The sequence below is a fragment of the Cuculus canorus genome, chromosome 3, assembly GCF_017976375.1.
Source record: "Cuculus canorus isolate bCucCan1 chromosome 3, bCucCan1.pri, whole genome shotgun sequence".
Lineage (NCBI taxonomy): Eukaryota > Metazoa > Chordata > Aves > Cuculiformes > Cuculidae > Cuculus > Cuculus canorus.
This window is the reverse complement of record NC_071403.1, coordinates 69,611,933-69,639,036: the sequence shown is the minus strand read 5'-3', so window position 1 is coordinate 69,639,036 and position 27,104 is coordinate 69,611,933. Positions and strand designations below refer to the sequence as shown.

The window sequence follows — 27,104 nt, the reverse complement described above, 5'->3', positions numbered from 1 at the left end:
TTTTTTAATCGTAGAATCATAGAATGGTTTGGAAGAGATGATAAAGATCATCCAATCCCGACCCCCCTGCAGGGACACATTCCACTGAATCGAGTTGCTCATAGACTCATCCAGCCTGGCCTTGAACACCTCGAGGGATGGGGCTTCCACCACTTCTCTGCGCATCCTGTTCCTGTGCTTCACCACCCTCACATGCTACAGAACTGAATGCAGGGCTCCGAGTGGGATCTCACTAGCGCAGAATAGAGGGGCACAATCACCTTCTGTGACCTGCTGGCCACACTTCTTTTGATGCAGCCCAGGATACATTTTGGCTTTCTGGGCTGCATGTGCACATTACCGGCTAATGTTGAGCTTCTCATCCACCAGCACCCCCAAGGCCTCTTCGGAGCTGGGTCTCAATCCATTCTCTGCCCAGTCTGTATTTGTAGTTGGGATTGCCTACCATCTAAGTAGACACAGTATCATCTCTCACTACTCTCTCTGATTCTTATCATATAACCCACTGGAAGATTAAAAGAGAAGTTGATTTTCAACCCAAGTATACATTACTGTCTGCTACTTACATTCTTTGGTTTATGGATAAAGATCTCCATCTTCTAGAGCCATCCATGGAATTTTATTATAATAAACTTCACACCTTTTAAAAAGGAGCACTGTCTGTTGGCTTTCAAGTGAAAAATAGTTAAAAATGGGACTTGAAGCCCAAATTTTGTGGCTATGTTTAAACCAGGGAAGTTATCAGTGACTGTTCTTTGACCTTGAGACCAACCTGCGTGATCTGCTCATATTTGCACTATCATATTTGCAACCGAAATGGTGTGGCAACACCCCACATGTTTTATTGTAAATGGTCCCTGGCTTCAGCTAATTTGTCATCCGTGCCTGGGAGTTGTCAGGAGAGGGATAATTCTCTTAGCACAAAACTGTGCCAGGACCATGCTAACAATTTAAGTGTGAACAGTCTGGTCTAGTTCCTTTTCTGCATTCCCACATGCTGCTGAGTTTACTAGCATGGATGTAGTCACAGAGTTCCTGCAAAACATTAAATGAAAGTTATTACAAGTGATAGCTGAGGTGTGAGAAGTCCCAGTTGTGCCATCCCTTGATTTTCTGCAATCCAGTGAGAGTTAGAACTGGATGATAATTAAGGTCCCTTCCAACTCAAATCATCTATGAATCAAAGAAGATAATTCAAAATGTACCTTTATTCTTAAGTGGCAGGGCATGTTCCTCTCCATCACTGAGCAGATGTAGCGGTCCATTCTAGAATCACCTAACTTCCTTGTGTTTCTCATAGCTGATGTGCTACAAAAGTACATATTTAAATTATAATGCATATAACTATTGGGGTTTTTTAATTGAAAACCAACAGCCTTGCAGTACTACCAATTAATGTGCTTTGTTGTTTTTGCAGACATTATATGATTTACTAAAGCATTAATTTCTATAGCAAAATTTATAATGGGATACAAAAGTAAATTTGATTTTAAATTACCATAGCAAGCTTGCGCAAACACTACCATTATACAGCAGAATGGGCGAAGGCACTGTGGTTTTCACAGCTGTGAAGGAAAACAGTTTTTTTAAGATCATGGGCTCTTGAGGAGTATTGCCAGGCTTTGGTGACACCCTTAAGGTGGACTCATATTGTTAGGGAACATGCTATTAAGAGACTTTGATTGAGAGCAACACATTCGATGATGAAAAGATTGGTTACCATAACTTAGTTTGCTTTGTGTTTTATTGAAATAAAACACTGGCACAGGTTGCTCAGAGAAGTTGTGGCTGCCCCAGATTGGATGAGGCTTTGAGCAACCTAATCCAGTGGAACATGTCCCTGCCTATGGCAGGGGGCTGGAACTGGATGGACTTAAAGTTCCCTTCCAACCCAAACCATTCTATGGTTCTATGAATTTACACTGCCGGGGATGGTGTTGTGGCAATCACCAAGATCTCTGACTTGAATAGGTGTAACAGCAGGAGTTTCAGATGCAAATTTGCTTCCTGGGGACTTGCTTTTGACATTCTTTTTTGACTTCTTTGCCTCTTCGTTGTGACTGCCTCTGTGCATGAACAGCTGCCTTCAGTCTGGTGCTTCCCAAACAAATACCATCTTTCACTTGAAGGTTGGTGTCCTAAATCAACTTTCACCAAGAGGGGCTGAGGCTAAGCAAGAGGGACAGGGCAGACTGCAAAACCAAACGCAAAGTTTACTTGAGCCAGGGTGATGTTTTTCTATGCTGGGATGCATCAGGAGTGTAATGCACAAATAAGCGATCTGTGTAGTGAAGAAAATTATTGCTGAGGACACTCCTGAGGCCATAGTAATGAATTACGGGGTCCCATCCTGAAGACTTTACCCTTCTTCAGGGGATTGTCCAGGAATGAGCTGGCTGTCAGTGCCCTGGGACAAGATCCTCGCTGGACTAAGGCTTTGTAGAGGCAACAGCTATTTCAGACTGGTGAAAGCTCACTGAGTCAGAGATGCCTCCCTGCAGGAGAAGACTGACAATACAAAATGTTTACAATAAATCTACATAAGGCATCCGTCCTTGTTTATGAGAACACTGTACTCTTGCAGCTACGACATAGCTGCCCTGCTATGTGGAGTCCTTGTGCTCGTCCTGTTCCCCTCAGGCGCTGGATGTGCACACCCTGCTTGGAAGGCTCAGAGGGTTCAATGGCATGGATGTGGCCAGATTCTGTCTGATGGCCTCAGGGCCAGAGAAGGACCTTGAAATGTTTATTTAACTACTTTATATGAGGTCTCAGAGGCTGGAACAAATCTTGGTGTAAAACCAAATTCCTTTTCTTGGCCCAATAAATGACATGAGCCTTAAAACTGCTCGTTCCTCAACTAATGCTTCTGCTCCATAAACATTGTGTAAGGAAAGTGCTTGTTTGCACTCAGGAGCACACGGGGACTCTATGATTTGACACGAATAATTCATAGAAATGTTTGCTCCCGCGACGGCACACTGCAAGGAGAAGATGAAATGAGACAGATCATTTGAATTCCCTGTTGCTGTGGCTGCGAACGAAGGCTTACATGCAGATGTTGAGAGCACCCACAGCAGTAAGCTATTTATTGATAACATAACCATTTCTAATCCTGTGTGGAGTCTAGAAAAGCAGTTGCACAACAGGGCAAAGCTATGACCAAATAGAGGCTGGGTAATCTCAGAAATACGAGTTTTGCTGCATATGACCATGGGTAAATTGATCTGTATTCCTACATTATACCTACGCTTGTTTGAGGGGTAGACCCCTGATGACTATGACTTCAGTATAGAAACCAGAGTAACGACCACAAAATGTACAGTTTGGGCCAGGTATGATGGGACATAGCCAAGAGGGGTGCAGATACAGTCCTATGTGTTTCTCTGTTTCTGTTTCTGCTTCCATGCTGTGTGGCTCAGCAACTGAAATTCTAAGTTTTCTTGGTAAGACCTGACATTTATTTTTATTAAAAAACAGGTAAAACTGCTAGCACCATGATTTGTATTTTGATTGCCATTTTTATTGGTCTTCATCGTTTTTGAAGAGTCCAAACCTCATCCACATCACACTTCTTCCCTGCTTTTTTTCTGCCTTGCAATCTGACTATTACAGTTTCTGGACAGTGAGTTTGGCACTTTAAGGCCAAAACTGATCAGATTGACAAGGAGCTAAATGAGACGCAGGGCTGGATGTGACAAGATGGAAACCTACATTTACTGGTGCATATCAACAGAAATCAATTACTTCCATACCTAATCTTAAACTCTTCAGATATGGGGGTTCTACTGAATAGCTGTTCAATATAAATCTCCCTTGCATCACTGCTATGGTTCAAATCCATCCCTGAAAGTCAAGAAGCTGTGCGAGGCTATTGGGAAAGGCATTGATGTCAGAGGCCAAATCTACAAGAAGGTGGAGTTGGAACTGGATGAGTTTTAAGGTCCTTTCCAACCCAGACCATTCTATGATTACCAGCCTCTGCTTAAGCAGACAGGGTAAATTTGTTTGTTTTTGCAGGCTTTCTCACACACATGTAGACATGAAGCATTGTAGAGCTTGTATGCACAGACAGGTGGGATAACCTCACTGTGCTGGAAGATGTCCTGACAAGGCTCAGAAATTATCAACAAGTCTCACCAGATTCGTAGCATGTTGTTGGCCCAATGTGGCAAGCTTAGGGTCACTCTTTCAGGCAGGAATCCCCTGAAACCTGCCCTTTCAGGCAGTTTTTCCCTAAGGAAAAGGGATTTCAGCTTCACCTTCTTTTCTTGCCAGTCTGTAGAAGTACCTGGACTTGTTTATCACTCTCTGTCCTGACCTCTCTAACAGGACTCAGAGGGGATCTGTCTGAGTAAACCAAAGCCAGCTGACAGGGGATGGTGACGATACTAGAGGGGGCAGTGTCAGAGCGGGCTTTTCTTCTTCCTCCTGGTCATGCACAAATAAGGAGAGAGAAGGGGCAAGAAAGTGTTTGTGCTGGGCTGGATTCTTTTGGCAGGGGTCTTGGTCTCACCTGACTCACCCACCTTCCTGGCATGTTACCTCCCCTAATGGTTGAGACAAGATAACATTGGTGGGAAATCAAGGGTCAGGTTTTGGCTCTTCTGCAGGCTCCTCTGTGACCGCAGGTGATTTATTGCATCTCTCAGTGCCTCAGTCTCCTGCTGTTAATAACACATCCTTTCCTTTGCTGTGTTTCTGTCCTTGTCAGTTTAGATTGTAAATCCTTTAGGGCAAGAACTGTCTCTTACTATGTGTATGAACCGGACTCAATACAATCGAACTCTGATGTCAGCAGAAGCCTTTAAACATTGCTGTAATATAAATAACAGTGATACCTGGGAGCCAGTGCTCTTGGGTTTCTTGCCCAGGTCTCTCAACCCTTCATTGCAGCTGGAGACTTTACCCCTTGCTAGAATAAAGCATCGATAAAATAGTGGTCAGAAGGACTGACTGAATGGCAGAGAAAAACAATATCTATTTATGAATAGATAGGAAGGACATGCATCTGTTAAAAGAGGATCCAGAAGAGGGCTGTGAAGATGATCATAGGGCTGGAGCACCTCACCTATGAGGACAGGCTGAGAAAACTTGGCTTCTTTAGCCAGGAGAAGAGAAGGCTCCAGGGAAACTTTATAGCAGCCTTCCAGTGCTTGAAGGGAACCTATAGGAAGACTGGGGAGGGGATCTTTATCAGGGAGTGCAGGGGCAGAATGAGGGGGAAACAGCTTAAAGCTGAAAGAGAGGAAATTTAGATGAGGTATTAGGAAGAATTTTTTTCACTTGGGGGCAGTGAGGCACTGGCACAGATTGCCCAGAGAAGTCAGAGATGCCCCATCCCTGGAAGTGTTTGAGGCCAGGCTGGATGAGATCCAGTGATCCAGTGGAAGTTGTCCCTGCCCATGGCAAGAATCTTGGAACTGGATGATCTTTAAGATCCCTTCTAACATAAACCATTCTGTGATTCTGTGATTCTATGATTCTATGATTCTATGAATATCTTTAATGTAGGTTTGATGGAGTGCAAGAGCTGAATAACTAGTAGTGAATAACTAATATGAATTAGATTTAGCTTCCTACGGAACTGATCAGTAGTACTAAGGAATGAAATGAAATGGGTTGAGCTTAATCCTAGAGCTGATCCAGTACTGGAGAAATGGCTTTGGGAATGGTGTCTTGGTTCTACTGTGTGACTGGTATCCTTCTCCCTCATGCTTCCCAGCATTCTCCATTTGCTGCCTTAATAAACAAAACTGTTCGGAGTGATTTATTCTGCCTATGTAACACTCTCCTGCCTACAAACCTACTGAGTGAGCTCCAAAACCTCCTTTATATGCTGCTTCTCTTCTCTAAGCACTGAGCACTGACATCTTTGTCAAAGGGCATAGCTGGTGGCAGGAGGACTAGCAGCCCTGAAGGTTACAGGGACAGAGGATTCCGGTAGTTGTGACTTGCAGGGACATGCAGACTGTGCTGTCAGTCTCACAGCAAGGAATTGTTCCACCTGGTGCATGCAGTGGGCAACAGGGGCCAGGGAAGGGCAAAATCCCCAGGCATGGGGCAAGTACACTGGGGGCTCCCCATTGGCAAATTGTAGATGGATAAACAAATAATATGGGGCGGAGAGGAGTCTACTTTCTTGTCTGGCAGGGTGGAGTTAGCTTGCCTGGCTTGGTGGCCTGTTGTCATAGTCTCCCTCTGATCTGAGACACAGGAGCTTTGTTCAGTTGTCCAAACTTGCCACCCAACACCATTCAAGATGTTGTGGGTGTCCCAATGCACACCCATTTGTGAGTCTATCAGGGCACAGGTTTTCCACATACCTTGTGTCCTACCCACCTACTTGCAGCTTGCAGTCCATGAATACCTTTGGTACCCTCTGAAACAGTCCCAGGTGCCTGTGAGTCTTGCCTCTGGTCTCCAGCTTCTTCAGGGATACCTTGGAGTAGCCAGCTGGGGGATTTTGCATGGCGTTGTGCTCCACAGGAACTTCTGTTGAAAGGAAAGCCTTCTCCTGTGGGTAGGGCAGGACATGAAAGCTGTGAGGCAGAGTCTATTCTATAAGAGAGCTATTCATGGTCTGTGACATCCTCCCAAGACTGTATATTTGTTCCATAAAGAAAAAGAAGGCCAAGCTAAGAGATGGCTGGAACAAAAAATATCCCAGCCAGCTCTGGGAACTCCTACTCCAGCTATCAGATGGGAATGCATTCAGTTTTAGTGTGAACTTCACTTCCCACAGGAAACTCCTTTCCTACCTGTTATCATGGTCCCTGGCACTACCCCAGAGTCCATGCGCCTGTCATCTTTTTTGTGGGGAAGTATCTGCATCCAGCGCAAGTGACTCCTAAAAATGGCACACCTAAATGATGGTAAGGAGGTGAGAGGCATCTGGCAAGGAAGTGATGCCAGGGAGATAGAAGACATGTGGTATCAGCCATCAGATCTCAGCTAGTTATCTGGACCCTTCTATAGTCAAGAGAAGGAGACAGGAAATCTGTAGGAGGTGTTGTAGACGCTTATCTTGGAATGGGATCTCTCTTTCCGTTGATAAAAGATGGAGACGAGATGATGAGTTTAAAATAGCTTTCCCACTTTTAGGCAGCTGAAGTAAGAAAAGAAATCCCATTCAAGGAGTCTTGTGTTTACTTCTGTGTCTCCAGAAAAGATTTTTAGTTGTGTGTACTTCAACAAAAAGCTACAAACAACCAGAGCAAACTCTTACTGCATATAGGGCCATCCCAGAGGCTTCAGCGAATCAGAGGGATGAAACACTTGACACAAAATATTCCTTAGAGCCCAGAGAAAAGGGTTGTGTGGGGAAAGCAAGAGCAAAAGGGATTCATTCATAAAGCTACTTTAAAAGGCATAGGATCGGTGTCCCACTTCTAGCTGTCACCTCAAGAGGCAGAACATACAGGCATGGGAGTAGCCTGGAGATGACTCAAACCTGCAGCATCCTCTTTCCAACAGGGTGTCCACATGAGACTATGTTCGTAACCCAGCCCGCTGGCACCTGGCCACCTTGTGCAGCAGAGGAAGTATTTCTGGCTGCAGGGAATTAAGCCTCAGTGTTATTCTCTCTGGGTCACCCTTCAATCCAATGGATGAGACTCTTCCTGACATGCTGCCATGTCTCAGGAGATGCTAAAGTGTTAGTTATCCTGTACAACAGCCCCAACACAGGAGCCTGAGTGTTTTCTTTTCTTGGTTGGATTGGGGATGGTTTATGTGTTCACCTGTGATGTTCAATGGCCACAGTCAAGCTCTTCCTTGGGATTTGAACCCACAAGAGTAGGTTTGAGCCTTGAAGAACAGATCCGTACCCACTTCGGCATCCTTCTGGGTGGCAGGAGAGGGCACAGGGACTCTTCCTCCTCGTTGGTTCTGGGCCAACAGATGGGATGGTGTGTTGGAGAAAGAAGAGTATGGAAGAAGAAATGATTAATCATCTGGGCGCCTAAATCTGTCACTGGTGTTGGACAGGCCCTCCTGTGTCTGCCTACTATAGCTGACCTGCTTAGAAGACTCAAATACCTAAGTTTTAGACCACAATTTGAGGGTTCTGCATCCTGGACTGAGATGCTTAGAGTCAGCTACAACTTCTTAACCAGACTTTGGAGGCAAAGGGCCACCTGAGTGAGATTCAGATTTTGTAATGGAGGGGTTATCTCAAATCCAGCTCCCTAATGTGGCAGGTGGGATGCTGAGCTCTGCTTTATGGACAGGACATCTCTCAGAGCCTGTTCAAGCTGGTTGCTGATGACAGGTGTCTCCAACATCTTCTCTGCAGATGTAGCAGATGACATATGCTGTGTCCCATGATGTTTGAGATCCTAACTCCTGTCAAGGGCAAGGTAGGACTTGTAGGAGCAGGAGGGCTAAAAATGTCAGGCTGCTTCAATGGACTGTGCCTGCAAAAGGGCTCTTTTGAACATGTGCACATGTAGCTGGCACAACCCTTAGCTGCAGAGTAATTCCCATAAGCTGTGGCAAACAGCAGCAGGGCAGCAGACTGCAGGGAGGACAGGTCACTTGAACATGGGGCCATGAAAAAAAGCAGGGTCTCAAAAGCAGATAAGCTAGGGAGACCTAGCTTGAGAGAAGCAGATGGTGTGAGGGGGTTATGTAGGGAGGAGCTGAGGGAAACAGGGAGAAAGGTCATTTTGGGCTAGCAGTGAGACTCCCTGTAGCCAAAAGAGGACACCTCTTTCCTTCTCAGCTAATCCCAGGGTACATGGTGGTTCTTTTTCTGCAACCCTTAACTGCAAAAACCAGCTGTATTTCCTCCAGCTCCTCAACAACCATGACATCTGCTCTGCTCCTATTTAAGAGCAGATCCCTGAAGTGCAGGAAACTCTTCCAGGCTCATCCCAAGCGGCAGCTGCACCACCTTTCCCAGCCAATCCTTCAGCATCTGACATACAGCCTAAGCTTACCCAACCACTTTGGCCGCACACCTTCCTCCTTAAAATGTCTGTGTTATTCATTTCTGGGATCCTTCCCTCAATGCACGAGGTTAAATCCTCCCTCCAGGAGGCAACACAGCCAGATCAGAGAAGGCAGGAGAACACAGAGGAGCCAGAGCCAGGGCTTTGGAGACAACATGCAATGCCAGCAGGGAAAGGTTGCATGTTTGCACTTCAGAGAGGCATTTGGGCAGTAAATGACAGAGACACTGAATTATTCCACAGAAGAGGGAGGGGAGTGTGAAGGCAGAAGGGGAAAATCCATTCATTCATTCATTCCAGAAATCAATAACCCCCATGTGTGATTTCAGCCAGTCTTCCCCTGGAGAAGTGCAAGATGGAAGAGACTTCTACTGCTTTGTTGATGAGAGCAGAAACTCTGCCCGAGCTCAGCCATAGGAAGGTGCCTAAAGAGATTATTCAGTGGTGACTCCTGAGTCATGTCTAGATCAATGTGTTCAGTAATTTTTTGGTGGATCTGGGATATATCTCGCCTAAGCATTTACAATAGTCAATGTTAATGCAAACATCCTCCACACAGTGTAGGGCAGCTGCATTTGCTGTATCAGATATGCAAGAGGCATTCATTCGGGCTGGGGAAGCATTTTGAGTAAAGAGGAGATCGAAAGGATATGTGTGAAAATGAAGGATTTTATATTCTTTTGCATTAGGGATGTACCTTGCACTTCGAAAAGATGACAAGGAGCTTATCCAGAGAGACAAGGACCTCCCAAATTAAAAACGCACCCCCACACACTGTTTTCCTCCACTAGCTCAGGGACAGACACTTAACCTCTCTGCCTCCATTTCTGCACCTAACTATGCATGAACATCCGTCCCTTGGGCTGGGCTGCAGGATCCTGTACCTCACAGCCCAGATGCTGCTCACTGGCAGAAAGCTCCTGTGACCACATTAGTGTCACTTGGATAAACTGTCCGCTGGCAGCAAGAAGACTCAGCTCTACCCAGAGGGTGGTGGAGCAAGGACGTGATCAGGTGGCTTCACTTTTATTAAGCTCCAAGCAGAAAGCTTGGAAGAGGAAAAAAGAAAAATTACTGTAATACCGGGTAACACTGTACCTGGGCTGTTTCTTCTCCTTAACACGACTACTAGAAAGTAGACCTTTTTGTCATGTTATTTAGAGTCAGTCTTAATTAGATGTTACCTTTTAAATGAAACAATCACGAGTACAGCCACCCATAGGCTTCTGCGTATCTTGACTTGATTTGTTGGGTTCTACCCTTACTGGGGGCCCACGAGCCCCCAGCAGCTGGAAGAAATATTGCAAGTAGGCAAAGCTGTTGGCAGGCTGGTGGCTAATCATGGGACTGGGAGGAGACTTGTAAAAAAACTGTCAGTAAAGCAGGGAAGGATGTTCGTGTGAACTTCCTAAGTATGCCAAGGGGTAAAGGGGCATTTCTGCAGGGAACGGCACAAATACGCTGAGGTAAGGGCTCCTATCCCTTTCAAAAGTGCTGTGTCTCCTCTCCTGATCGCTTACTACATCCTTGTGGCCTTTGAAAAGTCAGTGCGAGAGGTTGATTAGGCTTTTTTGAATCTCTTCTACCCAGTGCCTCAAAAGCCTCAGGAGACTCTGATGCCCAAATGCAGTGCAGCGTGTGCGTGTTTGCTAGACTACTGTTGTACTTATAGCCCCCTTAAAGAATAGAGTACATACACACTTCAGAATCCACCAGTACATTTTCTCTGGCCAGGAATAGCTGATGAGTAATACAAAGCAGCAGAGGTAATAAATATTGAAGAGCTGGAAAAAAAGTGCACGGGCAGCGAAGCTGACATGCACTATAAGTGTGAGGTGCGGAGATCGTCTGTGTGCATCTTGTGCAGACATTGCTTCTCATCCTTTCGTGAAGGAAGCAGTGTAGAAATAAATGTTGTAATTATTTTCTGTTAATAGTGCTTTGAAAGGCATTTTGCATTTCAGTGAACTTGTGATCTCATGCTCCATACCTGGCCTCATCCCTTTTACGGGTCCAAGCAATGATTTTTCTGGTATGATGTGTCTGGACCAGTGGAGACACAGCCAGTGGGAGGAAGGAGATGCAATACTGAACATCTGAAGAGCCTATGTGGTGAGGTCATGTTTCCCTGGAGACTGCATGGCTAGAAGATTGCAAATTAGGATTAAGCACTGCACAGTGTGAGTGTTGAAGATGGCATGTGGTGGTTCATGAATAGCATCCAACGTGCCCATCGTGACAGGTCGTTGGAGTTGAGACATGAACTCCTGGGCCCTGCAAATGCTCTGAACTCATCCCTGCCCCTCTCAGCCTGTAGTGTGTCTGTTTCCTGGCAAAAGCTGATAGTGATGGGAGTCATATGCCATTTCTGTGCTGGAGTTTCCTTCCAGTTCCCAGCTGATACTAAAGATCTCTGCTGTTCTTACCAGATATAATGATATAAGGACCATGCAGCACCCCCTCTCAATTCTTCCTCAGCCTGGCTAGAGCCAAAATGGCCATGAAGTGCTTTCTATTCCCTTTTCTGGTCCCCATCAGTGTCCACATCAAGGTGCAGATGGATGGGGCCGACTGCAGCTAGACAACAAGGGTTAAACTCTTTCCTGGCAGGCTGGAAGGACAGCGTGTGATTTCTCAGAGCCGTGTGCACCAGGAGAGGAAGGCAGGCCCTTGCTAATGTATGCGCAGCTTCTGTGAAACTAAAAATAGCCAGGATCTGAAGCCATTCTTCCAGGATTTCACAGGCACTCACCCAATTTTTAGCTCCTTCTTCTCAAGCGGATGGCAAAACGAAGGCGACAGTCTCAGCCCTCATGCAAAGATGCTGCTTCGGGAGACTTACTCCAGGGATGCCTTTGACCCGTGCGGCACAGATGCGCTGCTGAGCGTATAGTCCCAGGTCTGTGACAGTCCCTTGCAAGGCTTGGGTGGACCCCAGTGTTCCCAATCACTGCTGAGCAGCGTCTGGAGGATTTGCTGGCCCTGGGGAGGCCTGGTGCTTTGCTCTGCAGTGGTAGCGCTGGGAAGGAGACGCAAGCAGGGGACAGAGCATGCTGCAGCTGGCAGCAAGCCTACAGCTCTGCAGCAGGCAGGGGCTTTTTTTCAGGCTCACCAGGTCCTTGAGAATCAGCCTCCATTTTCGTAGGCAGGGTCCTCTCTCCCTAAAAACTGCTCCTGGCTGGTGTTCTACTGGCATGCTGGTAAAAAGAAAAAAACCCTCTCAGTGGAAGAGTCTTTCCTGGAACATTCCCCTTCTCAGCTGTACAACGCAACCATCCATGGGGGTTAAGAGAGGCTTTGCTCTATAGAAAAGTCTTGTCCAGTGATTTCAGGTCCTGCTTCAGCATCAGTGACCTTGATGGACAGAGAGAGAGTAAATACTGTAAATTGAGTGAATACTATCCTAGAATCCATATCAGTCCTTGTATCAGTCTCTTATCTCCTAACAGGAGACGTGACACCCTCATCTTCCTCAGCAGCCAGAGCCTGGGAGCAGGAAATATTGCCCTCTGAGTGAGGATCAGCTCCAAGTCATGTTCCTCTTTGGCCCTGGGGTGAAAGCCACCACATTATGTTTCCATCTCCAGGGGACTCAGAGCTGGTTAAGGCCATTGCTTTCCCTTCTGCTGCTCTATATCCTCCACCAAGGGGTCTTAGAGACTTGCAGAGAGCTGTGAGGGTATGAAGATGTGTCCCTGCCCTTGGCTGCCCTCCCAAAGCAATGCAAACTTCTCTCCTGAGATCCTGTGCTTCTGGTGAGTCAATGTGATGTCAAATGACCTCTCAAAACAATTCAGATTAAATATTGTAACGTGGCCGGTCCTATAAAAAGGGGAAGGTGACTACTCTCATTTGTCCCTGTAACATCATGCCCTTGAATGCACATATTTTGGGAGCCCTCAGGCATTTCTCTGCATTTGCCTTGAAACTTCCCTTGCTTGGAGCCAAGACAAGTCAATCGAAAGACCTCCGCTTACTTTAAGGCCTTCGGCTGCATCCGTTCCTGTAAGGCTTATTGGACCAGGACCAGTTTTATTTCCAAAAGGAGAGCCCTGACATTAAACCCTATTAGCTGAAACACACTGGAAATGAAAATTCAGTGTGAGTTCAACTTCTTTCTTTCTGTGTAAAGCTATTTAACAGCTTTGATTTAAAACAGAAGGCTTTGCTGGAGGTGATAGCACTAGGTGTCAGAGTATACTTTAAGTAAATAAGTATGTGTAAAATACGAAAGGGACTGGGGCTTAAGGATTCATAACTAATTTGGGGGAAGGGAGTCTGTGATAAAAGAGAGCATTTGGCTCAGTGCTAAGACATGAGACCATCCAAGTGTGATAGATGCTGTGCCATGTCTGTGCAGCACCCATCACTTTGATACCCTCTCCAGCAGCCCCTGCTACTCTGCCTGCTCCTTTACACAGCACAGAGATGCTTCCCACATTAAGAGCAAGAAAGGGCATTTATACCCTGTTGCTGAAGAGGTCTTTGTGTCTTTTTCTGTTTTAGGACTCTACACCTCACAAAATAATTGACAAGTAAAAACACAAACAGGATTTCTATGAGCCTGGGCCAAAACTGTAGCTCCTGCTACAAAGCTAATCTTTGATGCTGTATTGCTTTACTGGGCAAAGATCTGGAAATGGGGATTCTGCAACCTGGATATCCTGGATACCTCGTATCCCATGGGGACACAGGCAAGGAGAGGCTGCCTCGGCAGAGCTGCTTGCAAAATGCAGTCATAATGAATATGCCAATAACACGTTCATGAATGGTTTTGCAAATAAAGATATACTGGCCAGGTTCTGGCTAAGCATGGATATTTCAGTAACAGCCTAGATTTGGGAAGGTTTGAAAAACTAGTGTCCTCAACACAAGAAAGACATAGATCTGTTAGAATGAGTCCAGTGGAGGGCCACAAAGATTATTTGAGGGCCATGAAAATGATTAGAGGGCCATGAAGACGATTAGAGGGCTGGAGCACCTCCTACATGAGAATAGGCTGAGAGAGTTGGGCCTGTTCAATCTGGAAAAGGCTCTGGGAAGATCTTCCAGTACTTAAAGGGGTCTACAGGAAAGCTGGGGAGGGGCTATTTATCAAGGGGTGCAGAGATAGGATGAGGGGGAATGGGTTTAAGCTGAAAGAGGGGAGATTTTGATGAGATATTAGGAAGATTTTTTTTCCTGTGAGGGTGGTGAGGCACTGGCACAGGTTGCCCAGAGAAGTCATGGATGCCCCATCCCTGGAGGTGTTCAAGACCAGCTTGGATGAAGCTTTGAGCAACCTGATCGAGTGGAAAGTGCCCCTGCCCATGACAGAGCGGGTTGGAGCTGGAAGGTCTTTAAGGTCACTTCCAACTCAAACCATTGTATGATTCTATGATCTGTCTGTGAGTCAGAGAAAACTGCTTGCCATCTAGGAAAGAGAATAGTTACAAAGACGAATGCCAGAAGCACTTCCCAGGCGGAGCAACATGGGTACAGGCAGCTCATGTATTTTTGATCTCTGGTGCTTTACCTGCAGTGATGCCCTTGCCCCAGTTTTCTGCCCCATGCATCTGTTGGAGGTTATGACCCCCATATCTGCCAGCAGGATGAAATGCACACCTGCAGCCCTGTCACATGGTCTCGCAGCCCCAAATATCTTCTTAAACCATCAGAAAGAAAGGGAATTGAGCGAAGACCATGGACAGTGTCCTGGAGGAGGTGATACATGTCCCATTGGTGTGACATTGCAACTAAAGGAATAATTTCAGAGAGGCTGGTAACATTATGAATCATAGCTCCCTGCTTTGTGTGTCAGCCTCCAAATTATCAGCTACAAGTTGTATCAGCCTACATACATCAAAGATACAGGAAGTGGGTATTTAAAATGCTGCAGCCTCACTATTTTATTGCCTCTTTCTAACTATTTGATCAAATTTACACTTCTCAAGGAGCAGTTGATTTGTAGACTTTCTTTAAATAGTCACAATCATCTTGGGCTAAAAATCATTTCAGTAATGATTGTGGTTAAGTGCTGGAACAGGTTGCCCAGAGAGGTTGTGGAATCTTCATCCTTGGAGATTTTCAAAATTCAACTGCACGAGACCATGACCAACCTTCTCTGACTTCAGGTTAGAGGGGAGGCTTGCTCCAGAGACTTCTAGAGGTCCCTTCCAACCTAAATTATTCCATCACTCTATGATGTGATCCTCCCCAATGTACGGTTTACAAAACAAATCAGATGCCTCTTTCATGGTTGATGTATAATAAACCCACCTGTGCTTTAAAACATCTTTAAATCTTTAGAATACAAAGTCATTACATTTTCTTCTGTGCAGCAGAAGGCTATCATTCTTTATAGTAGATATTTCAGTTGCCAGTAGTATTTTCTAAAAAGCAAGACTTTCTAATATAAATGGATGCTTCAGTATCATCATCTCTCAAATATGTGCTTTTAAAGAATAGGGGTTTGTATTCACATAAAGACACTATTTTCCCTGAAGTGGTGGTTATCATGGCTATGAACTAGGGGTATTCAGAAAGTTTGGCTTGACTTGACCCTTTGGCTTTAAAGGGAACAGGTCTTGGCTAGTGCTTTTGAGAATCTCACTCATGGAGACTTTTTCAAGCAGGGATAAGGAAATAAGCCAACAGGAATGCCTGGATGCTAGAAAACATGGCAAAATGTTGAAGCAGGTACTGATACAGTTTAACTCAAAAGTGTTAATATGAGACAAGTAATCCAATTTTCTCATCTTGATGAAATTACTCTTGTGTAATCTTGTTGTGACTCCTAAGCCTGACCCTGGATCACAGTGATGTTGTGATAAAGTCATACAGGAGTTACAGGTTCAGCACTGAAACGAAATATCCAAGGAAAGACACTGTCCTCCACTAACTACTAGTCTACAGAACTCACTAATGATGTCATACTGCACGTTCAAGTTTTTTAAGTGTTAAGAATAAGCTTGTTTTGTGTTCAGCAACATTCTCTTCCAATAAGCAAGACAAGGCATTCATTCTTATGTATAAACCATATCAAGAAATGCCCAAAGTGGTAAGATTTCAGAAGGCTCTGAGAATCCCAGTTCTGAAAATAAAGGCTCATCAAAATGATCATTTAGTCATATGTGGTTGGTATGATGTCTGAGGATGTTGGATTAAAGGAAGTGTTTGTACAGTGCTTGCTTAGTCCCATAAGATTTAAGGTTCCCTTTCTTGCACTTTTGAGATGGGAAGTGATCTTTCCTGGTTTAGCAACGGTCCACAGCATCGTTTTGGCCCAAGATAACTAGCAGTGGTGTAAATAAGTCCTGTATCTCCTTCAAGGATTAGCCCAGGCTAGGAACCATTCCGCAGAGGTGGTTTGGATGCGGACTGTTCTGTAGGAGTTTGATACTCTGGAAGCAGATAGACAAAGCTGTGGTAAGTCAGCACCTGGATGGGGCCCCGTAGTTACTACTTTTGATGCTCGAAGTAGGAACAATAATTACCCATCTGTGAATCCTTATCACTAACTTGCAACATCATAACAAAAAAAATTGCTAACAAATGTTGATATTGAGCCTGTTAACTGTGATGGCAACTGTAAGTTGGGTTTTGATTTTTTTAATAGACAGCATTTTACTTTCATGCTCCCCTGTTGCTTGAGCGCTACATCTTAAATTCCTTTTATATCTGTTAGAATGAAAATAATTCATTAAAATTAAAGAAGCGGGCCAAAGCCGCAGCTGGTGTAAATTGCTGGAGCCCTGTGGATGCCAGCTCGCTCCAGCTGAGATCTGGCCTTACATAACCTCATTTTAAGGGTATGTTCAGGCAGCCTTTGCTGCAAGCCTTCCAGTCGAGCAGTTACACATGTCCTCATTTCCTCCCTTCCAAGGAGAGGGCTTTTAATCTGTAAACACCCTCTAGTGCTTAAGGATAATGGCCCCTCACAAGAGTTATCAGGAGTGATTGTGGAGGAGACAGCAGGAGGATGAGCCATCACCTGAATAACTCACCCCATCCCACCCATCTTCTTCCAGTATTGAGCACCAGGAAGAAGGTCGGTGCATGGGATGGTGAGGGAGATGGTGTCCATCCATACTGTGTGTGTTGCTACTGTGACATCTAGGACATAATCACAGTCCCATAGTGCCATGGCAAAGTCGAGCTGTTCAGAGAGAAGCAGAGATAGTTAATGAGATGCTGGGGACGGTGTTGTACCTGTGGCCCCCCTCATCTTGATAAACTACTCTACTCAGCTCGTTTGAGACCTCACTTTGAGTACTGTGTCCAGCCTTAGGGCCCTTAGCACAGGAAAAATGTGGATCTGTTAGAGCAGTTGGATAGAAAAATGATCCGTGGGCTGGAGCATCTCCCATATAAGGACAAATTGGGATTATTCAGCCTGGAGAAGAGAAGGCTACGGGGAGACCTTGTAGCAGCTTTCCTGTAGGAATGATGGGGATGGACTTTATAGCAAGGCCGGTTGTGACAGGACAAGGAGTAATGGTTTTAAACTAAGGGATGGTAGATTTAGACTGTATATAACAAAGAAATTTTTTACAATGAAAGTAGTAAACACTGGCACAGGTTGTCCAAGGGGGTAGTGGAGGCCCCATTCCTGGAAGCATTCAAATTCAGGTTGAATGGGGCTTTGAGCAACCTGATATGATTAAAGATGTCCTTGCTTACTGCAAGGGTGCTGAACCAGATGACCTGTAAAGGACCATTCCAACCCAAAGCATTCTGTGATTCTGTGAAATCCTATTCTTCCAAAGGGGCGTGTTAGGTGCTACAGTTGTAAGTTGCAACCTACTTAGGTAATTTTCTAAGCTCCTGCTTTCCCTAGAGATGTGTTTCTGGCTTTTCAAGCATGCTTTCTCGTTTTTCAAGCCAGGGTTTGCTTCTCTGAAAGCAGTAGTAGGCTTGGCTGTGCTTGGTCAGGAATAGTTGGGAGTGGTCTGAGTAGATCAAGTTCTATTCCTTTCCCTCTTTCCATATGCCTATACTAGCAAACTAGGTAATTTCAAAGCCTACTCATGGGCACTTCATGATGCTGCTAAGTTCTTAGTATAATCACTAGATTGACCAGGGATTACTAGCACTCTCCCAAGTAATCATAACCTGGGCAGGGTTCAAGACTCATAGGGATCAGAGATTGTTACCAGTACTGAGTCTGAAGGCAGCTACCTGATTCCAAAATCAGGGTGAGAGAGTTTGTTTCTGTTGTCAGTCTGGGCCTGTTGGCTTCAAGAAGAGTGGTCAGGTCATAGAATCATAGAATGGTTTGATTTGGAAGGGACCAGATCATCCGCTTCCAGCCTCCTTGCCATGGACACGGACACCTCAAGTTGCTCAAAGCCTCATTCAACCTGGCCTTGAACACCTCCAGGGATGGGGCATCCACAACTTCTCTGGACAACATGGGCTGGCGCCCCACTACCTTCACAGGAAAACATTTCTTCCTAATATCTAATCTAAATCTCCCCTCTTTCAGCTTTAAACCCTTCCCTCCATCATACATCCCTGCAATCCCTGATAAAGAGCCCCTCCCCAGCTTTCTTATATGCACCCTTTAAGTACTGGTTGGCTGGTATAAGGTTTCCCCAGATCTTCTCTTCTGTGGGCTAAACAATGTCACTGTCCATTATTGACTATTGTTGATACAGTCTGAGATTCCTGACCTTGGTTAGCTTGTGTTTGTGTGGGACAGGCCATCAGGATTCTTCTTTCCTCGAAACATAGCCCAGAGCCTGTGCTGACATATCGTTCCATGCTCCTGCAACCCTCTTACACATCAGTGTCCTTTCTCTTCAAGCCAGCGCATTGGCTGAGGCGTCCTTCTTCACTTTCTGCTGGTGATATTCAGAACCACCTCTGTAAAACGAAGAGTGCCAAGGCACAGACACCATAAATTGTCAGCACAGTCTCTGGCAATTTTGGCCAAGGCCAACTAGCGTGGATGTAGCTACAAAGAGTTGAGCCATGCCAAGTGGCTGAGAACAAAGGCTGGTCTTTGGTCTGCTTTTTTTAATGGTGTAGACAGAGTCTATGACTCTGTAATCCTGTCTCTGCAGCTTTCTGCTGCAGCCCTTGCTGAGACAGCTGAGCAACCTCTGTCATCCACGTGAAGCATCTTCTTCCATAGCACTTAGGTGGTGCGGGGGGTGTGGGAGGTTACGGTTAGAGGATCTCCTCTTCTTCCTCCTCATGGCATCCTGGGGCTCTCCCCAGAGGTTATTTGACCACGTTCCTGGAGTTGATGGCTTTGGCTTCCTAAAAAAAATGCTTTGGCGCAGGAACAGCAGTGACTTTGCCCCTTGCAGTTTGTGTGCTACTGCGACATACGTAGTAAATAAGCATGAGGGTAATTATACCAACAGGAATTCTGGGAACCTTGCCAGAACAGAGGGGATAGCCAATCCTTTGTGCATTTAAAGAAAATCACCCTGAATCCCCCTCCGAACCCCAAATTAGTTCTATCTCTTGAAGCCATGATGGGACATAGAACTAAAAATACATGCATGCACACAAATACACACACTCGTATATAAAAATAGGCAGCATTCAAAAAATAAAAAGCTCAAAGTTAGGCTCCTGTATCCAAAATGAAGCTCTTAAATAAACAAATTAGCCTAATTTTCAAAAGAACAGAAGCAGTGAATGGCATTCACTGACATAAGAGGAAGCATCGTTTTGCTAAAGATTGGAGATCAGACCTGAATATGGATTTGAAAGTCTAATTATAGAAACCTGTTTGCTACCAGCTTGACCAAGAACAATACATTTCAGGTGAAATTGATTTTTTTTTTTCCTTCAGAGTTTGTCTACACTTAGACAGTGTTAGTGAAGGTAGGAAAAAGGCCTCAAACAAGCACATGAAATGACAATAAACTTCATAAAGCTCAATGAGGCCAAGTGCATGGTCCTGCACCTGGGATGGGACAATCCCAAACACAGTTATGGGCTGGGCAGCGAATGGATTGAGAGTAGCCCTGAAGAGAAGGACTTGGAGCTGCTGGTAGTCCAGAATCTCAACATGAGCTGGCAACATTCACTTGCAGCTCAGTAAGCCAATCATATCCTGGCCTGCATCAAAAGAAGTGTCACCAGAAGGGCGAGGGAGGGGGTTCTCTCCCTCTATTCTGCTCTCATGAGACCTTACCTGGAGTCCTATGTTCACTGTTGGAATCCTTAGCACAGGAAGGACATAGATATGTTGCAATGAAAAAAATGGTCCATATTTTTGCATGTACCAGAGGGGGCCACGAAGATGATCCAAGCACTGGACCACCTCTCCTATGAGCACAGGCTGAGAGAGTTGGGGTTGTCCAGTCTGGAGAAGAGAAGGTTGTGGGAAGACCTTATAGCAGCTTTTGAGTACTTAAAGGAGACCTACAGGAAAGCTGAGGAGGGGCTCTTGATTAGGGATGGGACAAGGGGGAGAGGTTTTAAGCAGAAAGAGGGGAGATTTAGATGAGGTATGAGGAAGACATATTTTCCTATGAGGGTGGTGAGGTGCTGGCACTGGTTGCCCAGTGAAGTTGTGGCTACCCCATCCCTGGAGGTGTTCAAGGCTAGGTTGGATGAGGCTTCGAGCAATGTGATCCACTGGAAGGTGTGCCTGCCAATGACAGGTGGGATGGAACTGAATGGTCTTTAAGATCTCTTCCAACCCAAACCATTCTTCCCTCTTTCCTCTCTTTGTCAGATTTGGGTCTGAAGGATGCTGAAGAGAAAGCACCATATTTTTGCATGGACCAAAAAGAAACTACAAAGAGAAGTTCATTTCCCTTCTGCTGCAAATGGTCCTTGGAACTGCTTTGTTCATGTGGTGTTCACTTGGGAGGCCGTGACAGTTTGCTGGCCAAAATTATGCCAAGGGTTTCCCAAGGTTGTAATCCCATGTGGCAGTTGGGTGGGGCGTCTTTGTCCTGCTGGGTCTTCTACTACAGATAAAATTGGGCAGGGCTAGGCTTTATGTTGTCAAGAAAGCATGTCCACTCTGGGCGAAGGACCACCAGCAAGCAGAGTGCTACTCCGCTCATGGGTTTGTGTTGTGGTGGTTAGAGGCTGATGACAATGCTAGAAGATGTGGATTCTGCTGTAAGAATACTGTGGAAGAGCCCTTTTGGTGCTCCATGACTCAGCTTCCCCATTTGTGGAAAGAGCACAATACACAAGCTGACCTTTGCAAAAGCCTGTGGGCTCAACAGTAAATAGAATTCAGTGTCACTGTCATTGTCATTGTTTTGGCCATTGATGGATTCAGGACCAGGGCATTATATTAGTCCAATGCATTTTTATGTCCTTTTACACGTTCTGCCTCCATGGACAGGTGGCATGTCCTCTCACTGTGGCCTGTAAGAAAAATTCATGCTTAAACTGTGTGGATTGAGGTGAAATCCTAGAGATCAAGGAGAAATCGTTGCGGGATGTTCTGTCCCTTCTGTTAATTTCTTCTTAAATCTTTTTGAGTGACTCAATGTCACTGTTATGGTTTGGATCTTGCTGACCTGGAGTGCTTGGAAAATAAAGACAGTCTTAAAAGTAACCAAAAGCTGGAGACTGCTGGTGGGGACAGCAATGGAAAGAATAGAAGTTTAGGAAGTGTGAGCCGTGAGAAGGGACTGAAAGAAATATGGGATTTTTTTTTAGTCTGGAGAAAAGAAGATTGAGTGTTTACCTGGTAGCTAGGTGCAAAAAGGTAAAAGTCTGCTGCAGGGCAAAAATAAATAAATTCTTTCCCTTGTCTGTGGCTGGGATGACAATAAATTGGTGGCTTAAACTTCAGAAGAGAAGTTTAGGTTTCAAGTACTAGCAGGATTGGGAGCTCCTGGGAAGCAAAGGCCATGCAATATGTCTCTGGAAAGAGTTTGGCAGAGGTGATGCTGTCTTTGCCTATGGGCAGCACCTTATAGCACCTTATAGCACCATCACCTTTGTTTTCCGTGGCTCTGTGTTCCCTGATATTATAAAAACCACTTGTATGCACCTTTTCTCTGTTTTCGCCTTGAGCCATTACAACTCACTGTCCCCAGCTTTGCCTTTCCTGCTAAACTACATTTAATTTCTTGCATGTGTGAAGGGAAGGCAGGATTCCTGTGTTATCCTGCAGCTCCTGGGGCTAGGGTCTTTCAAGGTAATGTTGAGTGCAAACGGTGGCCTTGAGCATGAATACTGATGTCCATGGGAGAAGAGGTGGTCTATAGGCATTTTCACTCAGACCCTGGGGATGGAGATATCACACCACGTTACCAGTGTCGTGTATGAGTGGCATCGCATTTTCTCGAGTGTCGAGCCCCATCTGGTGGCTTTACTGCTTCATTTTTTATGTCCTTGTGTCTTCTTTCAGGGTTTTTCGACTTTGATGCTTGTGAACAGCGAGTGGGAAGGAAGGACAAGGTGCTTGAGAAAGGGCTTGCAGATCTACCTTTGCTTATATCTCAGCTCCCCATCCCTGGATGTAATTTGGAGATACAGAGGCTGTTGAGGCTTACGTCCTTTCCCCCTGCTCTTCCTTGCTGTGCAATCTCACCCCGAGTGGCAACGAATGATCTAATTTTTTGGCAAAACCCCAGTTTGTGCTGAGAGACCCTCCCAGAGCCTCCAGAAGGCACTTTATCCTGTCTTCATGCTGGCATCTGAGGTGGGACAGATGAACAGTCTCCAGAGGGGATGTTTCTGTCTGTTGACAGGCTCAGATGACTAACTTTAGGGTCGATGTTAGATGAAATGATTCTCATCCCAAATTAAGATGCAAAAGGTTGCAGCCAGCACTCAGGATGGAAAGAAAAAGGACTCAGGATTAGATCATTAATATCAGCAACATTAGCGAAGGACCAAGTTATGAGATGCTTCCTTTCTTAAATGGTATGAGTCCTGAAGTATCTGGGTACTTTGTGCTACCCTGACTTGATCAGTTCCATTTACAAAGCTTGTCCAAATGTTGCCTGAAGAGAAGTTGTGTCCCTAGAGTGTGGTCTGCAGGTCTCCTTGCATATGTGATATGGAAACAGAGACACTCAAACAATACTCGTGAGACACCTTCTTCTGGTCCTTCACTGCCCAGAGTCTCAACAGCTGACCAGTGGTGAGCTGCGGCCTTTTGTATTCATGGGTCACACATGCTGAAGGTGAAGGTAGTATCTCATTGCTCCACCTGTGAAAAAATAGGGCCAAATCTCTGGGGTCCATGAGGAAACCTCCTTACTAGAGTGCTGAAGGGGCTTAGGTGATCTGTTAAGCCACTGCCAAGTGTCATAGCATTTGTCAAGCAGTATCTCCTCTTCTCATCATGAAAACAAAGTGAGAGAGTTGTTTTCTTGTGTAAATGTTTCATGACCATTTCTTATCCCGCCTCCCCCCCTTCATATTTGGATGGTACAAGTCAAACATTTCCCACTCTTGCAATACAAAAGAGGTCCTCACATTTTGCAGGAGAAAACATTAGCCTGGAGAAGGGAAGGCTGAGGCGAGACCTCATCACTCTCTACGGCTACCTGAAAGGAGGTTGTAGTGAGGTGGGTGCTGGTCTCGTCTCCCAGGTAACAAGCCATAGGATGAGAGGAAATGGCCTCAAGTTGTGACAAGGAAAGTTTAGATTGGATATGAGGAAAAATTTCTTTACTGAAAGAGTGGTCAAACATTGGAACAAACTGCCCAGGGAAGCAGTGGAATCTCCTTTCCTTGAGGTGTTAAGAAAATGTTTAGCTGTGGCACTTCAGGACATGGTTTAGTAGGCATAGTGGTGTTGGGCTGACGTTTGGACTTGATGATTGTGGAGGTCTTTTCCAACCTTAATGATTCTATGATTCTATGATAACTACGTGGACATCTGTATCTACCTCAGATTCCCTTTCCTCCAGACAACCTCTTTCTCCTCAAACAACTGGCCCACAGCCCCATCCTCCTCAGGTTTTGATGCATGCCAAAGTCTCACACTCAACTTTTCCTCCTGTTTCCTGCAGGTATATCCGAACTATGTATCTGGGGATCCAGAGCCAGAGGCGGAAGGAACACCAGCAGCGTTTCTACTGGGCTATGATGTACGAATATGCAGACGTAAATATGTTGCGCCTCCTGGAAACTTTCCTTGAGAGCGCCCCTCAACTGGTGCTACAGCTCTGCATAATGATCCAAAAGAACCGTGCAGAAACATTACCATGTAAGTGGCCCCCTCGTCTTCCCCTCCCCATCCTCCCGGCCTCCCCCTCTGATCCTATGCTCAACTGCCGATGGATATTTTGCAAACCATCTGCCCTACGCAACCTGGCTTATAAGGGGCTGCCACTTGGGACAAATCTCATTCCAGCTCCATGCTGCGTTTGCTGGGTAAAATTTCTGCTTATTTCACTAAGAAAAAAAACCACAACAGTATCAGTCAAAAGATGAGATTCAGCTCTTCAACACCCAGTCCAGTCTAAAGAAATGATGTCGTTGTGAGGAAGAGGCAGGCAGTCTCTGCTGCTGTGGCAGGTGTCACCATTCATTTGCCCATGACTGGGCAAAGACAGTCATTCCCTGCCTCAGTTTCCTTCTTTACATAAGTAAGATGATAAAACCAGTCAGATTAGAATTTGTGTTCTGAAGACAAACAGTTCAATGCATGTGCAGTGCTCTGACGATGTGAAGTATAAGTGAGTTTCTTAATAGCTACACACTGTAGGACCCTTTCTGAAAAGTGCCCAGAAATTAAAGTTTAGTCATTGGTACTATGGTTCTCAGGAAGTCCAAGAAAAGAGAGGGGAGAAGGCAATGGAGGAGATTGTGTAGGGAGAGAGATGTTATAGTGCAGGTAATATTGCAAAGGTAGATAGATGAAAAGAGACTTGGAAGCAACCATAGAAAAGAGTTTGCCAGTTCTGATGTCCTTGGCTGCAGTGATGTCCTGAACACAGGGTGGCAACCACAGTTGAGAGGCATATGCCCCTGTCACAGCCCTGGAGTGAGCAGTTCTACCAGCCCATGCCCGTGGGAATGCTGTCTGCCTAAGGATCACCAGCTTGAGGGAGAATTGTTCTTTCCAAACACCTACAGTGGTACAAGCTGATGAGCTGATAGGTTATTCAGCCCCTGCTCAACTCATACACCAGGGATGACAGTCGGCTTACCAAAGACAGCCTGCTTGTATCATGCTAATTCTGACAGACCTGAGTTGTTTCTTGGAACTGGACAGTTCTTCAGGGTTAAATTTTACTATTTGAACCAATGTCACTCCTATCTAGAGCATCTGTAAGCCAGACTGCTCTCCTCTTCCTCCATACTTTGAGCAGGCCCATCACAGTTGTTTATAGAGGCTTCCCTTTTCCTATTTATGCAGGCTTTTTCTGAAACCTCTCATCATGAGCTCTCCAGGCCTCCAAAGTGCTGACATGATGAACATGTTTTTCTACAACTCCTGCTAGATCTGCTCACGTTTGCCAGCACCCTTTCCCTGCTGCTTCTAACATTATTAACCTTACTAAAAATGTATAAAATATAACGTAAGAGGCTTGCCAGGAAGTTATGCAGATTGTTGGGCTCGCTTCAGAAAGCACTAGGTGAAGTTTGCTGGCCTCTGTTGTGCTGGAAGTCAGACAACATAGCTGAATTATCCCTCTAGGCTTTCAAATCTGCAGTTCTTTCAGTTTGCCACTTCCAGGCATGGCTGTTTAATCCACTGAACAAGCTGCATCATTTTCCAACCCCCTCCTGCTTCTTCAGATATGCAGTTCCTCGGTTTCTCCACCACACTGAGCAAGCTGCGCTCTCTTCCAAGGCAATGCACGTCCCTGCCTGCCTCCTCAAGCCCTGGAGGGCTCTTTGCCTGCCACGCTCCAGCAGGAGAGGGTCCCCAGTGCATCCTCTTCTTGCCGCCTCCCCTGCCTGTGTCAGAGATCTGGTCACACATCTCAGGGCTGCGTGCTGAGAGTGGGGCTTTGCTGATGGATGCAAGCAGCAGAGCTTGCCCAGTGCTCCTGACTCAGGTGCAAGGTTTCCTAGAGCTCCTCTATGCCCGTTCAGTGCTTGTCTGTTCCTCCTCCTCCTGGCCAGTATGTAATTACGTAAAAGGAAATTAAATGCTGAGAGCAGCCATTATAAAAGGAGCAAAAGAGTATCAAAGATTTCCCTTAAAGCATGCAGAAACCAAAGGAAGATGGATATTGTTAGGAGGGCAGCGTGTTTAAGAATCAAATCAAGTCTCTCCTGGCTTATCGTGTCTATGTGAGCATGTCTTGTCACAGGAAGAGACCAGTTCTGCCTCTAAACAGGGACAGTATGAGCTGCATTACTGAGGGATGAACACCAGCAAAACAGGCCACAGCAGGTCTTATAAACCCAGATACAGACCATGCTAAAATGTCCAGATTCCTGCTATTTCCATATGCTTCACACAGTCTCTAATGGATTTATTTAGTGCTATAATAAGGTCAGTTTAACGTTTTATATGGAATACATCCCTCCTTCAAGCTTCAGTCCTCCCTCCTATTAAGACTGCAATGCCAAGCCCAGTGCAGGAAGCCAAGCCAAGCTCCTGCCTTCTCCAAACAGTTCAGCTAATATCCCTATCTCCTATTCAAGGAGATGCAGAAAGAGAGTTAGTAGAGTAGCTACCAGGAAATTTTGCGTTTTTCTCCTAGTTCGTATGCTAACATAGCTGTTGAGGTGAGAAGAATGAATATACTGGAGATTTTTACTCCGATCCAGAGCATCTCCTCCGGAGAAGTTTAGGAGCATGGTGACAGAAAGATCTGCAATCAGGCTTAATTTCCTGGTTCCTATAATGTGTTGAGTGAGCAGAAGAAAGTGAAGACTCACCATGCCTTGCAAGAACCATATTTAGTTGGAGAGGTACTGGTTTGAAAGTGTAGGGTGGAACCTGTGTTTGTTGCTTCTTTGGAGCTTGAAGAATTGACCAGTTTCACTAATGGGTCCCTGCTCACCCAAGAATTAGTATCTCCTGCATGGTCTGACACAACCAGCAGCAGAAGTGTTGGAGCTGTAATTTGAGGTCAAGTCCCAGCCTTGGTAAAGCTTGGGACACCCCCTTGCTTTCTACCCTCTCCCCAAAGATTCCTTCATCATATCCCTATCACAAGGCAGATCAGATACCAGCTTAGCTGCCGTCGTCTGGTGACACAGGAAGAGTGGAAAATAGCACAAAGAGAAAAGAAGTAAGAACTCAAGTCCTCTATCTGG

At 45.5% G+C, this 27,104-nt stretch overlaps 1 protein-coding gene across 1 annotated transcript in view; it reads left to right on the top strand.

Moving 5' to 3' along the window:
* Window positions 1-27,104, top strand: part of XKR6 (XK related 6) — a 206,192-nt gene that overhangs the window by 158,505 nt on the left and 20,583 nt on the right. The window contains exon 2 of the mRNA XM_054061314.1: window positions 23,894-24,090. Coding sequence (XP_053917289.1) covers window positions 23,894-24,090 — 197 coding nt within the window. The remainder of the gene's footprint in view (window positions 1-23,893; window positions 24,091-27,104) is intronic.